This window comes from Halichondria panicea, chromosome 16 (assembly GCF_963675165.1).
Source record: "Halichondria panicea chromosome 16, odHalPani1.1, whole genome shotgun sequence".
Taxonomy (NCBI): domain Eukaryota; kingdom Metazoa; phylum Porifera; class Demospongiae; order Suberitida; family Halichondriidae; genus Halichondria; species Halichondria panicea.
Window position 1 is genome coordinate 3,455,593 of NC_087392.1, and position 16,686 is coordinate 3,472,278.

The 16,686-nt window shown below is 42.7% G+C and overlaps 1 protein-coding gene and 2 long non-coding RNA genes across 3 annotated transcripts; 2 read left to right on the forward strand and 1 right to left on the reverse strand.

The window, feature by feature from the left end:
• Positions 1 to 530: 530 nt before the first annotated feature.
• LOC135350375 (uncharacterized) lies at positions 531 to 2,275 on the forward strand. Its single transcript, XR_010399132.1, has 4 exons — positions 531 to 1,217; positions 1,639 to 1,737; positions 1,962 to 2,033; positions 2,140 to 2,275. It is a non-coding gene; the product is annotated as an uncharacterized LOC135350375 (long non-coding RNA).
• Positions 1,590 to 5,658, reverse strand: LOC135350373 (uncharacterized). The gene is made up of 4 exons (XR_010399129.1): positions 5,227 to 5,658; positions 2,148 to 5,132; positions 1,897 to 2,069; positions 1,590 to 1,819 (listed from the first exon to the last, which is right to left on the reverse strand). It is a non-coding gene; the product is annotated as an uncharacterized LOC135350373 (long non-coding RNA).
• Positions 5,659 to 9,206: 3,548 nt separating this feature from the next.
• LOC135349807 (piggyBac transposable element-derived protein 1-like) lies at positions 9,207 to 16,446 on the forward strand. The gene is made up of 2 exons (XM_064548416.1): positions 9,207 to 15,135; positions 15,690 to 16,446. The coding sequence occupies exons 1-2, from the start codon at positions 14,995 to 14,997 to the stop codon at positions 16,410 to 16,412; spliced, it is 864 nt and encodes a 287-aa protein (XP_064404486.1). The 5' UTR covers positions 9,207 to 14,994; the 3' UTR covers positions 16,413 to 16,446.
• Positions 16,447 to 16,686: the final 240 nt, after the last annotated feature.

Below are 16,686 nucleotides of genomic sequence, written 5' to 3' on the forward strand. Positions count from 1 at the left end.
TATTATCTTAGCACTGTTACATTCATATGATGTGAAAATCAAGCTTAGTCAAGCATATGATAGGCTGATCCATAAAATAAAATTTTTGATTTCCGCTGGCTGAGCATTTAAAGTTATGGCAACACATGTTGCACCATTTTATTCCTTGTTGTATGGGCATCCTTGTTGTATGGGCTTAGTTCATCGGCTTCTCCAGTATTGCTCTAGCACCGTACTTAGCCTATCAGCAGTAGATCTACTACCGGTAGAGCTATGTATAAACTAGCGCTTCACTATATAATACTATGGAGTCTTCTTGCTGTAGATGTCCTGCTGGGCAAGAAATCGTCGTCTGAGTCGTCCATGTCGAATCTAAGCTAAGCTTCTTTATGGCTAGTACTAGTTTGTAAGCGGCCTTGTGCAATCACGCGATTTTGCCGCGGCAAAATGCCCGTTAAAGTTTTTGCCGCGGTAAATGGCTCAGTAAACATTCTGGAGCGGTATTTACAAATTTTGCTTTTTGCCGGGGCAATCGTCTCGGTATTTACCGAGGCAAACAGTTTTGCCGCGGCAATTGTCCCAGTAAAAATATTGCCGCGGCAAATGTCCCGGTAAAAATGTTTTGCCGCGGCAATATTACCGGCACAATACTGACTCAAATTACTTGGTTCCCTACGAACAAGAAGTAACTTCAGGTAAGGATAATCTTAGGTGTCTAGATCCAACAGAGGCTTTTTAACACCCTGTCTACTACTCGCAGGTTATTATTCTGTCAATGTGTGGCGAACCGGGTAACACAGATGTCTAGCTGGGAGAAGAGTCCAGAGTACAGCTCCTCTTGTTGTGACCAAGTTGGCCACACTGTCCACAGCCTCTTGGCAGGGGGTGGATGGCTGGGAGAGGAGGGACTCTGGAGATGGCTGTCGACTGTCTGGCCGTGGAAGCAGATGGCACGCGACAGGGCAGAACTCTCGGATCTTATCATAGACTGCCGCTGAAGTGACAGACCCTTGGGTACAATCTCTGAAGGCATCTCATCCTGATCCAGCTTAACACCATCCTCCTTCAGAATGTTGTGCTCCTTCCCCACAGAGTCGCTGTGCTTCTTTGTGGCAACAACACCGGACATCACATGGACATCACATGGAAATGTGGGAGTTTCCTAAAGATTGGTGCAAAGAAACTTGCCACAACTCCACCGTTGCTATCCACTACAAGCTGGGCTTCCAAGTCAAACTGTAAGTGGTACAAGTGTGTTGTACAGTTTACTGCTTATTTATACGAGCTAAATGGGGCTTTTGTAAACTGACTAATAATTGACCGCACTGCAATGTGTACAATTGGCTAACTTCTATGTTTTTGGGAGCCTATCTACACACGTAGGTGCTATAAAAATAGCATTATACTACAATTTACGATTTACCAAGATTCTTGGTAATTCTGGCGCATGTGTATACCAGCCGCCTTTCTCAGCGGCCTGGAATCGAGGCTACACCAGTGACGAAGCCGTCAATGCGCCTCGTTCATGGTCACAAGGATGAGTCGAACTTAATAATTATTAAAATCCTTTACATACCACAATTTCTTTATCAGCAATAAGCTACCTATAATCTGATTTTTATGTACAAACCGCCTGAAGGCTTCCGATTTCTGTCCTAGTCTCTTGACGAGCCCAAAGCACCAGTCCGGAGAAAATTTGGTGTGTCCAACTACCAGAAATGAGAGAGTGATGTGAGTGGTCATCGAGCGCCATAGCAGGTACTGAACCATGGTGTTGTTTTTGTTCTGTTTTTGTTCTGTCCAGAACAATTATCGGCATGCAAATACACTGTCTTCTCACCTGTAAATAGGATAATTTATTTTAGTTTGTGTCCCTTCATCACATAAAAATTATTGGATGTGTGTATTGAATCTCACCTAGGCCATGATGCTCAAAGTAGTAGTGAAGCTGGCTAACCACAACGTTTGCCCCCTTGCCACAGATTCCCGCCTCATCACAGAGGAAATTCATTTGGCGGGGAATTGCCTCACAGCACACCCCAAGCACTTCCGAGGTACTAAAAAGTACCTGGTTGCAGGGGATAGTGTACCTGCAAGATTTGCAAACATTTCTCACACATTATTATGCACGTATTATTATGTTTATGTCTATTATTACAGATCCCTACCTGTTGAGCGTAATCAAAAGCGTCGATATCCAAAGAGTTCGGACGAGTGTTTGAAGACAGCGGCGGTAGTGTGAGCGGATAGTCACTCTGCACTGGTCGCATACTGTCGCATACTGTCTTAAAGTTTGTCCAGATGCTCCATGTAGGCTGTCAGGGTCGCACTCTAGTGGCGTGTTGACAGCACGAGAGAGTGCTGTGCTGTTCTGCTGGCACAGATCAGTCATAGGCTGCTTTGTCACAACCAGGTAGGGAAGTAGCTGTCTCCACAATTTGCAAAATGTAGAGTAGCCCATTGCAATGTCCCCCTTGTACAGCTTCCATACTAACGTCTTTGAGGTGCTTGAGGGTCTGATGTCAGTCTTTCAAAACCCAGGGACTCTACCGGGTAGTTCAGCACAAAGCACTCGTATGACCAAAGCACTCGTATGACAAAGTGTTAGCTGGTAGTCGGTGCTTGTTGCCGTGTAACAGTCCATTTTCCCGCGTTGAGAGTACTGAGCCGGCATTTCTGTGGCGTGCGGCGTGCGTACAGATTTCTTTATGTGTACCCATGTAAGCGTACCTAGCGGGAGTACACATCATGAAATTCATACACAAAAATACGCTGTTCGTGTTTGCGTGTGGATTTCTTGATGTGTAATAATGATGTGTAATAAATGCACAATACCTATCAATAAATACATACGCAAAGCATTTTTTAGTGCGTGTGATATGTGTATTTTAATTTACAGGTAGATAAATCTGAAAAACCGAGTACATAACTGCTGTTCCTCCGTGTCGAGATTCAACCACCACACCATCGCTACGATTAGTGCAGGCCGAAATTTGTCCATTGCAGGCCATTCTCATCTTTGTTATGTGACAAGTTTGCATCCACAGGTGTCACGCACAAAAGTTGTAACGTCCTCGTCTTCCATCACAGAGAGCTCCATTGGACCGAGAGCGTGGTGCGTGAAGGGATCCGTACAAGCGCTGCTTCCAATGGATCTGTTTCATGTTGAATGTCGCCATCATAAACAAAGGCAAGAACAATTATTGTTAAAAGTTAACCCTTCCCTTTCCCGGCTTTAATTAAAAAAACAAAAATAATACAGAATAATTTTTGTTTAAAAATACTTATCTCATGAACAATGCATTGTAATCACTTGCAACTTGCAACTATATCCTGGGGGTACCATGACATCATCATCGTTACCTAGCAACTGACCACCCCCCACTAATTAACGATTTTTTTTACACATTTCACAATGAAGGCGCATGAAGTCACTAAAGACACTAAGTAAGTGTTCTCAATGTTCTCACGGTAACATGGTTCAATCAGGATCAGCAGAAACTTCTGTGCGAGGTCGTATCGGCAGACGCTCTTTTCCCGGGAAATGTTTTAACTAGACTAAGCATACCACTACATATGATACTCCATACTTACTTACAAGGTCCAGGACTTTGGTTCATGCTCAGGAGCCGGCTCTTCAGGCTCTATATTTATAGCTTGACCTCTGAAAATTAGTACTGTCCTCTTACTCAACAAGGCCATAAGCATCGTTATTCTCACTGTCTAGCTGCCCTAGCTGCCCTAGAACCTCGCTGAGGTTGTACTACGAAGATCTTGAAACATTATCAAACAGTCACTTTTCTGCATGAAGTGTACCTCGAGGCAAGATATTAAAGATACCACGTGAAAGAGCAGCATGTGCTGGTACCTGCGCATAGCTCCAACACAGCGCCCACAACGATTTTTTGAAAATTATCACTACCGCTGCCGTCATATGACGGCTAAAGCTGGGAAAGGGTTAAAGCCTAAAATTGTACCTTGCAGCGAGACTCAAACCTAGAGTCAGTACCCCCCATGTCTTTTTGTATTATTATTCTTCTGTTTCATTTTGATTACTGTGTTGTTCCTGTGCCGTCCATGTTATCGGTTTCTCGAGGTCTAGCCATTCTGATATGATTCATGGTCTTCTTGAGGCAACCTCAATATGTCGTTAATAGCCTTAGCCGTCTTAGAAGCGTTGCCTGAGCTCATGCTGTTCATATACTGTGTAGCTAGTAATGCACAATTGAGATACGCCCTTGCGCAAGGGAAAATCCCGTTACGTGTGACGTCACGTACAGTTAAAATTATTTGTGTTGAGTGGCCGTCCTCGCCTGCTCTTATGGTAAGCAAGTACAGCTTAAAACTTCACTAGTAGGTGCACGATAAAAACTGTTTTGATGATTTTTGGCTGTTATTCTATTTTGGTCAATAGTGCTGCTTGTCCGGTTTTCCTAGAGCCCGGTCACGTACAAGAGCCTCAATACATTGTGTAGATCCAATAAACACTCAGCTACGGAGAAGCGTCACTGGAACCTACTACTCGGAGGGACCCATGGACTCATGGTGCCATTGACGGATACTCGCGTACCATTGTGTTCTTAAAATGTTCGCCTAACAACAAGGCAATTACTGTCCTGCAATCATTAATTTTATTGAAGCAGCTAGAGGAGCATGGACTGCCTAACAAAGTTCGCTCAGATTTAGGCGGGGATAGGCGGGGAAAGGTCGAACAACATTCTAGCAGCAGTGCAGTGGATCATCAATCCTTAACGAACGAATAGAACGCTTATGGAGAGATGTCCACCGATGTGTAAGCGCTGACACGTTCCGTGGTATGCAGGAAATCGATATGTTTTGTCTAAGGAAGCCGGAGCACCTGTGGCAAACTGAACAATATCATAAGGTGTAACTCCTCGTTTCACCACGATCATTCTCGACATTCAACTTTCCACCAGTCTCTGCACCAATCTGCACCAAAAAATTACACAATCAATGTACTATTATAAGAGTCGATCTTGTTGGTGAATGCCACCCAGTACATTAGTGCTTCCCTCTGGTGAGAACTCAGATTTAAAAAGAGAGTACATCTTGTCAGATTGGTTGGATTTGAAAACTTAAAAACTAAAAAGTTTCTTCGTAGTCGAAGGAGATCTCTGAATGACCTCCATGATCTAATCTACATAACAAACATAATTATTGTGTTACCAAGCACATCGTAGTACTTATTAGAGCGTTGCCTTACCCTACTCGTTTAATTATCTTTACCTGCAAAGTCTCCAGCCCATTGATTAACTGATTTTACAGACGGATATACTGAAGTGCAAGGCCATGGCAGTGATAATCCTTTCTTTGTCTACATTGTCTACTTCTTCGATGGATACTTCGAAATGCCATAAGTTTAGTAGACGGTCGTTGTCTCAGCAAGATACATTGACACACGACACACACCTTAGCTATCTTTCAGAATCTGGAATCTGGAACAGATGACACAGATGGCCCAGTCATTCCATTAGCAATGTAGTCGGCAACAGTATCCGTGCCACCATGAACCAAGGATACGGCAATCATCTGCCCCACGTAGTAGAAGACCTCAGGAAGGTTGTGACTGAGGGCACGGCAATTTTCTGGACCACAGAAAATGTTGTTATTCCTACCCATCAAAATATATAGGAACTCTCGCAACGGCCCACCTGAAGATCAAAAATATAATAGCATACTCGTTTAGCACCAAACAAATAGAATCTGGAAATGGTGCTTATTATGTAAAAAAGAATTATGGATGGTTCTTCAAGTGGTATTTACCAAAAGAGCGAATTTGGAATAGGTGTGGCAACAAACTCAGCTACTCAAAATCCAGTCTCAAAATCTACTTAGCTGTGCTTAGTATTATATATAGCATAGAACTACGGTATACACACTGAACATTGTACATGTAGTACTGCAAATTACCAACCTTCGTCTACAGCTGGTTCCCCTACAAACGTCACTTTCAGATGGTTATTAAAGTTGAACCTATTGCGGAAGTAGTAAAGAGCGTCTGTCCAGACATGCTATGACTGATTTTGTAACAGTACCCTAAATATGCATGATTTTGGAACAGAGCACTTAACTTAACAACAGCATTTTAGTTGATATCAGGTGTACACTTTTGACATAATTATTGTATAATTATAGTGTCCTCAGATGGTGTGAATGGGTGGGCCTGAGTCTGAGTCTGAGTTTGAGTCCGATATCACATTTATGTACGCACTGTGGTGTATAATCGGTGTAATCATAACAACGTTTAATAACACCTGTAGCCGCTTGATAGAACATCCATGGGCCTTGTGGAAGTCGAATGCACTACACATGTTTCCTTACGCAGATAACTGGCAGTGCATCATCTTCCGCATCACTCTCTTCGTCTTCTTTCACTTCATCATTCTCACTGCTTTGTGGATCATCACCACGTAACTGCTGCGCACACATTGAAAAAAGGCCATACATACCGCGAAATTTTCGAGGGGCTTCAATTTTCGAGGATTTTTCTGGGTTAGCAATCTTACAAGAAAATTATGTCAACCAAAATTGTTAGAATTATCTGTATAACGTTGCAAAGATTCAAGGCATGGCTTCCGATAAGCTACGATTTTTAGAGGCAATTCCATGAAATGTAAGTGCCTCGAAAATTTCGCGGTATACGGTACATAGCTAGTTTTTACATACAACCAAGAGTTCATTAGGAAGAGTACGCAAAAGGCGTTTCTCCAACCTTACGTAGCAACCACATCCACATGCTGATTTACAAGCCAGTATCTGTGATGTAAGATTGGAGGAATGCTTTTAGTGTACAGTCTATTGGAGTTGCGTACTCTTCCTAATGAACTCTTGATATGAACAACATACAAGTACACCCTACACGACTCACGTTCAGAGTATCTACAGCAAGTATGTAAATGGGACTTTTGACCGCTCCCGGCTGTCCACTTTGCTCCTCCTCCAGATGGTTATAAGATTGAAAATTTGAATTCTGGATCATCGTGTTGTGTCGCAAATACCGAGCAGATTTCCCTCATTAGCAGATTTCCCTCATTATTTCGTCTTCAGTCATACTAGATTTTAGTCTTATTTTTCCCACCAAACCATTGTTGGCCAAATACTCACGTGAGTCTTTCCCTCAAGGAATCTTTACCACTTTGTTGGCAGATGAGAAAGAACTTGGTAGACACATAATATCTCTATCGTAAATCCCCGAAGACTTCTCGAAGTCCGAGCTCGACATCTGTACATAATTTTAAGTCAATGGTAACTGGTAACTGTATTGGTTCAAGAGTGGGCTAACACATTATACCATACTCTGACATGCATGTGTAAAATCCAAATTTTTTACTTTATGTGGTTCAGAATCTATTAAGTAACCGCTGTTTGTGAGAGTAACCGCGAGTAACCACTGTTTGTGAGAGCATGTTTGTGAGAGCAGTAGTAAGAGCACTATTAATAGAAATTAATAGTTCTATGTTAGAACAATTCGTATCACACGCCCTTATATCTGGTCTCTTCGATCTGGTAGCTAAACGTCTCTAAACATCGTCTCTAAACATCGATCTGGTAGCTAAACATCGATTCTGCATGGTCATCGATCTGGTAGCTAAACATCGAGTGCTTAAGGCCCGGGTCCAAATTTCGATACCAAAATTTACACTATGTTCATACTGCTGTATTATTTGCGTGTGCTGCATCAAAATGATCAAGCTCAATGTTTTCGTTTTCCAAAAAACTAATTAGCTTAATTCAATTATGTGCCATAAATGGTGATGACGTCATACCAGTTAAGTGCGTTGAAGATGCCAAGATCAAGCAAGGCTAGATGAACATCTCATAGCTAGGTACTAGTAGGAGTTAGAAGCTAGCATAGCTATTGGACATTTTTACTTCTTCCCATCATAATCATAACAACATACTCTATGCTACTCTTACCTTGTTTAAGTCCGCCGTATTTGTTGCCAAAGATAATCGTTCTAGCAGCTAGCTAAGCGACCTTATGACGTCACATGCAATGAATAACATTAAAATAATCTCATGTTTAACACTACATGATCTACATAAAATGTCGCAGAGTGGTGGTAAACATCGACCTGTTTACACAGGAAAACTTGACTTTGACTTGGCCTGTTAGACGGACAATCTGAGTTTCCGTTGAAAATGAAGATAACGGGGGCTTAACAGAGCTAAACGGTGTGTCTGATAGGACGGCACCCGTGAGTAACACCGTTTCACTATGAACCGTCCAATCTAGATGTGTGAAACGGGAAGAGAGGGTAGGTAAACAATTATTAGCTAGCTTCTTGATATGATACTTATAATTATTGTGTTTGTAGTGTGCATTAATTCTGAAGAGTTTAGCAACTATATATAAGAAACTGCATGGCAGAGTCCAAAACTATGGAAGACTTGGTCCACCTCCCCAAAAGAGATCTCCACAGAACCTATGGTTATAAGTACTGTGAGCACTGCCATCAGCAAGTGTCAAAGACCACTTATTACAGGCTACTGCTGAGCCGCCATTGAGTGGTCACAGCGACACTGACAACGATATTGATGAAGCTTGTTCCGGTTAATATATATAGGGCCTCGTCAGACTAGATCTAGATATAGCTCGAAGTATAATTGAAGCACCATGCACTAGCATTCGTTATTATTAGTGTGTGCTTAACTCAAACGTGCTTAACTCAAACGTGTGCATGGGGCTGCATGGGGCTAGCTGTATCATAATTATGACATAATTATTACTTATTAGCTGGTACTACATAGCATTATATATAATTTATACACGTTTTAATAATTTCCATTAATCGTTAATCGTCAGATGGTGATCATGAGCCTGACTCTGAGCAGTCTACTGATGACTTTTTTGGACATGCAACCGATACAACTGGACTAGTATATATATACGTGTATATTATATACGAGTCAGTACAGTATCTGATAAGGAACCCTCTGACAACCCATTTACGAATATTCAACATCACACTATACTCACAATATATTTGTGCCTCATGCACTACCTATTGACAAATCGACTACCCTCTCTACATAGTCTGCTGAATTACCTGTTAATTTTCCTTGTCCTTTGGCAAAGTGCTTTCAAAGTCTCAAATGTAGCACTGATCCGTTTCTTAAAATTCTTTGTTTTGACACTTGGCCGAGCGTCAATAGCATTATTGAACTTGTCTTCTGTGTAATAGCATTCCTGATTTACACAGGCTGTAGCCCAGAGTCACCAGTCCCGCCCCCGTCCAATCAGAGAAAAGGGAGTGGCTTGCGAGTCTAGGTAATAACGTCACGGAAGTGTAGTCGTATTCAGAGTCAGATTCTGACGTTGAAGACAATGGTCATTGGTCAGCGATACAAGAGACAGACTATTTATACTCTGGCAAGCTACATTACATTTGCATGGTACTGCATTTTCATTCACAAGGCTTTTCAGTGTGAGTTGATGGTACAAGCTTTCTCCTCGATTCCTGCTACCATGGAAAATGGAAAAACTAGGAGGGCAGTATATGTAGTTTGTCCATTTTCGAATACAAGGATTGTATACAAATAGTTAATGGATGTTGTCATGTTGAGTTTCCTAATCATCCTCAAAGGTCACGAAGACAACCCTGTGGTAAGAAAAGAACTGTTTTAACACCAATAAAAGTATATCCATACCGGTCGCTTAAAACAAGCACCTCGGCCAAGCTTTGTCATTCCAGATGATTTTCTTATGATGGCAACAATTTTCGAGTGCTGAGTACAATAAATTTTTGAACAATCCTCACTGAACAATCCTCACTCTTATCTTTTGACTTTAAACATAGACTGGTTTCAGCCATTCAAACGAACTGTGCACTCCACTGGTGCCATGTACATGACAATCCAGAACTTGCGTAGAAATGAGAGCAGGAAAACGTTATATCTTAACATTCTTAACATTAATCACTCCACTCCACTTGTAGAAGAGCTACAGGAATTCTGGTCTGGGCACATTGTTCGTAGTATCATGGACACTATCATGCGTGGCATGTGACATACCAGCAAGTCGTATGCAAAACTTGGATGCAACAAATGCACACTGACTACTCCGGGTTTGATCAAGAGACATGGCATGTTCGTAGCAACATATCAAATCCCTCTGCTAAGCAAAGAACGGCATGGTGTACGATATTCCGTACTTCGCCCTACTTCGATCCTATATCTTACACGGTTGTTGATCCAACCTATTTCTTGGAACTGGGAAGCGTATGTTCAAAGTATGTTCAAAGTATGGATTGCTGAGTAATGCACATCTCGCACAAATTGAAAGTAAAATTAGCAAATTCCGTACGCCAATTAACGTTGGAAGAGTTCCAGCAAATATAGCAAGTGGCAAATCTGGATAACTCTATTTTCACCCGTGGCCATCACCCGTGGCCATTTACGATTGTTGGATGTATGAATGCAATGATGTATGAATGCAATATTAACTGATTTACACTATCACCTCTCGTGATCTCTGTTATGTTTGTTCTACTTCATGTGCTCTTGTGCAATCTACATGTATCAGTGGAATGTTCTAGAAATCTCCCCATGCTCTATTTTTTAGTGTCATTTTTGTTGGTCCATGGTAAAAATCGTACGAGTATTAAGTTGAATCAAATCTGATCTGTGAGCCTATAGCTAGTATAGACTAGGTTACATTAATTGCCTAGGCTACTGGCTAACTATAGAACTGTCTATCTAAGAAAGAAGTCAACATATTTTGGTCCTTCGAGCCGGATACTGTAACTGCAAGTCTACTCAACTGGTTCTATCTTGGATTGATTGTCGATTTACGTTCTATCGTCACTGTGCACAATCGATTTAATACCATTTGCCATTGGGCACGATTGAACGATACGATTACCGATTGACTTTCGATACGGTACTCGTTAACTGCCACTGTCGTTAACTGCCACTGGGCACGATTGAACAATCGACTGTCGATATAACTGTCGCGATACTCGCTAACCTCCTCAAAGTTAACCTCCTCAAAGTTACCATGAGCAAATCAGATCAACCAACACTCTCTACTCTCCGCAAACGAAGAGGTATCACAAGGGCCTCTATCACTCGTTTGAATACTAAGTTGAAAGACCTTGAAACCATGGTCCACGAACCTACAAGCTCAAGCCTTGCCCAACGGATGGCTCAAAGGCTAGATGCAGAATTTAAGAAACATCATTATGCGCTGATCGATGCTATTGATGAAACTGAGGCAGAAGTGCTTGATCGACACGATGACGACATGATTAACCTTGCAATGAAAATTGAACAAATAATTACAATTTGCAATTTGTCTGGTGCAAAAATGGTTGCTTTACGCAGGGTAACACGCCTTAGGGTAACACGCCTTAGAACAAATCTCTCAACAGTGGATTCTGAGATCAGTAGACTGACAACTGAGTCAGCCGAACTCCACCTGCTACATCAATACCAAGAACATATCTCAGATTGCAAGAAGGAACTTGGAGAAATCCGAGATGAACTTGAAACTTCCACCAACTCTTTGGAAAGGGAAGTCTTCGATTGCAGTCTGCAACTCAAGAAACTCATTCTCACCCCAGCCACTCCTCCATCCCTCCATCTATGGACTTTACCACCACAGCTTCAAGGGGAGTCAGATTTCCTAAGATTGATGTTCCCACCTTTGATGGTAATCTCCTAAATTGGCGAACTTTCTGGGAACAATTTAGCATTTCTATTCACGACCGTTCCAGTCTCTCTGACACAGAAAAATTAGTTTACCTCAGACAATCACTCGAGGACGGCACGGCAAAGAAAGTAATCGAGGGTCTGTCCCAATCTGGAGATCAGTACACTGAAGCAATTGATGATCGTCCCAGAATAATCCACCAGACTCACGTCAAGAAGATTATCGAAATTTCCTCACTGAAAGAAGGCTCTGGGAAGGAACTTCGCTATTTACCTGACACTGCACAGCAGCACCTTAGGAGCCATGGGTCAGGAACTTTCTGGATCTTTCATCACTTCTATGTTAGAACTGAAGCTAGATCAGAACACCATGTTCGAGTGGCAGAAGCACAGCCAGGAATCCACAGAAATACCTCACTACTCTGAATCCGAAACGAAAAAGGTTACTCGTAGTGAGATATCCACCTGGCAAGTCCATAACCTCATTTGCTGCATACGCTACTGATGTTAACTGTACTCTTTGCAAGAATGAAAAGCACCCTCTCTACGTATGTACTCGCTTCAAATCTCTTCCTCGAGACAAAATGGTGTCCCTTATTAAGACGAGTGAACTCTGTCTTCGCCCAGGACATTTCTCCAGGCAGTGTCCCAGTTTGAACAGATGCAAGAAATGTCAAAAACCTCATCATACACTTATTCACAGTCAGAACAAAGAAGATAATTTGAGTCAATCAGATAAGGGCTCCCAATCCACAGCTGAGACCAGCAATACGGCAGCTGGGATCGTTTTCAACTCTCTACTGATGACATACTGATGACATGTCAAGTCTTCATCAAGGCTCCTGATGGTTCCTTTGTTAAGGCTCGTGCATTGCTTGATTCGGCTTCGTCCACATCTCCGAGCGTATAACCCAAAAGCCTATGTTTGCCCTGTTTGCCCCGTTCCCGTCACAATATTCGTATCTCTGGTATCGCTGGACTCTCGCATCAATCTCCGTTGCAGACTGTCGCTACACTCAATGTGTCTTCCATCCATACCACGTATATCTGTGTCAGCTGTTGTTGTTCCAAATGTGACTTGCGATCTACCAATTCAACCAGTACAATTCAATTCCCAATGGACTCACCTCGATGACGTCAAGCTGGCTGACCCAGACTTTGGGCAGCCTGGAAGAATTGATGTACTACTTGGAATTGATGTCTACACTGATGCGATGCTGGACCTCCTGCATCACCAGCCGCCATATTTGGTTGGGTTTTAATTGACTCACATGCCTCCACTCATGTCATTTCAGGCGACGACTTACTCAGACAAATTGAGGAAAACCCCAAGGATTCATCGGATGAGCGTTCTGTAATCTCACACTCGTTCTGAAGAAGGACGATTCATTGTACCTTTACCTAAATCCAAACCACTTGGAGAATCAAGATCTCAGGCTGTGAGACGGTTTCTATCACTGGAAAAATCACTGTGCTCAAAGGGTCAATCTTCTCCGATGTCATGGAAGAATACTTTGAGATGGAACACGCAGAGCCGGTTCCTCTAATCGAGCTCCAGAAATCTCCTGAAGAAGTGTTTTACCTGAAAACCTACCCATGCACGCGGTCAGAAAGGAGCATAGCACCACTACCAAAATCAGAGCTGTGTTTAATGCTTCAGCTAAATCTGCAAGCGGTGTCTCGATATTTTACTTGTCGGACCAACTGTCCACTCTACTCTTATCGATGTCCTCCTGAGATTCAGATTTCATCGCGTGGCCCTAACTGCTGACATAAGTAAAATGTATCGTGCGATAGAGCTAATCCCCCCTGACCGTGATCTTCACAGATTCGTTTGGAGAAAGACGTTTAACCGATTATACGCTAATGACGCCTTGCGGCGTCACGCTACTAAGCCGCGGTTGACGCCAATTGGCGTCAGCTGCAGCAATCTGGCTTCTTACTTCTCCAACGTGGGGCTGCTTCCAGTTTAGTGCTACTACTGCCTACAGTTGCTGTTGAGGTATGTATCTATGCAGTAAAAGTTTGATACTGTGCAGAAAATATTTTTGCAATAAGCGCTTGAATATGCAGTTGCTTTACAAATTAAAATATAAACATTAGCAAAACAAACACTTTGAAAAAAATTTCATAGAGCTAAGAGAATAACTAAGAGGCCACACTGGACTACTGAAGAGGTGCTGCAACAGATTCTTGACAATGAGGAATCTGCAGAGAGAAGAAGACCCAGTAGCTGAGGATGAAGTAGATAGAGATGAGCCAGTTATGGACGGCAGTGATGAAGACTTTTCTGACTGGGAAGACTTGGAAGAGGCTGAAGGTATAATTATTATACTCACAGACAAATAACAATGCACGAAATAAATAAAAATTTATTATCAACATTGCAGATCTGGATATGACAGCTCAGCACCGCCGGGACAGTAGTTTGACATCAGATCCTGTGCAAGGCCAAGGAAGAGAAGAAGGTTTAGAAATAATTATTTATAATTGTACAGACCAACGATGGCATTCCAATAATTAAAAACAATAATACTACATCATTGATTAGTAACAACAACAAAATTATTTCCTAGGTGACACCAGCGGCGGCAACAGTAGCGGCAGCAGTAACAGTAGCGGCAGCAATCCACCACAAGGTACTTAAAATCATTAATTTAATTTTAGCTATGATAAAAAGGTAACACACATAGACTCAGAGGAGTGGAAAGACGAACTCCATCAACTGAACATTGAACCGTTCCAATCACCTACTGTAACGATACCCGACAAGCCAGAAGACGTGTTTCAGATGTATTTTGATATAATTATGTTTACAGGAAACAATAATAGGTGAGAGCAACAAGTACGCCAAGCTTGTCATGGGAGAGGAGGCGTACCAGAAGTGGAGTCCAATTACTGTCGATGAGCTGCGGCCTTTTTTGGATTCGCCATCCTCATGGGACTCAACCACCTCGATATGCACCACCTCGATATGCTCCGATTGCCGACAAAATCTCCAGGCAACGATTTCGAGACATCTCCCGGTACCTGCACTTCGTACACAACGACCATCTTGCTCCACGAGGTGACCCCTCGTACGATCGGTTAGGGAAGGTCCGCCCCCTCATTGATCACCTGGGAGAGAAGTTTGAGAAGGTTTACGGCAGTGGACGAGGCTATGATCAAGTTTCAGGGGCGGTCTTCCCTCAAGCAATATATGGCTATGAAGCCGATCAAACGGGGAATAAAAGTGTGGGATAGCTGTAACGGATATTTTTCTAAGTTTGATTTGAAGTATACACAGGTAAACAACAAGACAGACACGTTGGACTGGGAGAGTACGTAGTCAAGACACTCACCATGGGGTTAGAGAAGAAGAATCACCATATCTTCTGCGACAACTTTTTCACCAGCGTGAAACTTTTCGAGGATTTAGAGAAAGATGGCATTCATGGTTGTGGAACGGTTCGGAGAGACAGGAAAGGTTTACCGCTTGAACTGGCTTGAAGAAAAGGTATTGTCTTTCTGTGTGCATGCGTGTGTGTGCATGCGAGCGTATGTGTGTGTGTATGCGAGCGTATGTATGTGTGTGTGTGTGTGTGTGTGTGTGTGCGAGCGTATGTATGTGTGTGTGTGTGGGCATGTGTGTGTGTGTGTGTGCGTGTGCAAGCGTATGTATAATTACATGTGCGTATGTGTGTGTGCATGCGAGCGTGTGTGTGTGTGGGCATGTGTGTGTGTGTGCGAGCGTATGTATGTGTGTGTGCGTGTGCGAGCATATGTATGTGTGTGGGCATGTGTGTGTGTGTGTGCGCGTGTGCGAGCGTATGTATAATTACATGTGCGTATGTGTGTGTGTATGCGAGCGTGTGTGTGTGTGTGTGTGTGTGTGTGCGAGCGTATGTATGTGTGTGTACAAGCGTATGTATGTGTGTGTGTGTACGCCTTGGTGTGTCGTCTTCAGGCAACAACCTCATGGTTGCACAGCGTATGTATAATTACGTGTGCGTATGTGTGTGTGTGTGTGTATGCGAGTGTATGTATGTGTGTGCGAGTGTATGTATGTGTGTGGGCGTACGTGTGTGCTTGTGTATGTATGCGTGTGTGTGGGTGTATGGGCTAACCACATGTATTCCATTTTTGACAGAGGCGAATGCAAGATCATGCAAAAGGGACCACTAGTCGGCAGTGCTTGGCGTGACAACAGAGTAGTCACAGCCCTCTCCACCACATCACAACCAATAGCCACAGACACAGTCCTTAGACGCCAAAAGGACCGCTCAAGAATCCCTGTAACCTGCCCAGAAAGTATTATTAAAAGTATTATTATTTATAATAAGCACATAGGAGGAGGGGACCAGCTACGTGGCTACTATAGCTGTCGAATCAAGAGTAGGAAGTTTTACAAGTATGTATACTATTTCCTGTTCGACGTTGCTATTACTAACTCCTACATACTACACAAGAACTTCACCTCAAACACCATTCGAAATGTAAAGCAGTTTCGCCTCCAGCTTGCTAAAGAATTGATTGGGACATACCGCTCAAGAAAAACGTCAGGCCGTGTTCCACGCACATTCGCTCTGCAGCACTTTCCTCTCAAAGGATGCCTGCAACCATCTGCAAAACGAAGCAAACGCGGAAGGTGTGAGTACTGCTCACAAAAACTTCACAAGAGGAGCGACAACTCCTGGATGTGTCAAGAGTGTGGTGTGTGGCTCTGCCACGATGGCAACCACGTAACTGACTGTTTTTACTTGTGGCACAAGTCCCTGTGATATTATTATCCCTGTGATATTATTATTATACCAATGTTGTGATCATTGCTGGCGGCCAGTGTTAGTGCACATATATAGATCATGTACATACGTTGATCCAGTGTACATACACAAAGAAGGCTCTTCACATCACTACAAACTCTAGATCCAACTACTATCTAACATATCTAACATGTACAGCCAGTACCACACCAGAACATAGCTTGTATTTGTACTAATTCTAAAAAGGCACGCAACAAATACTGTACACATCTACAACTAGCTGTATTACTTT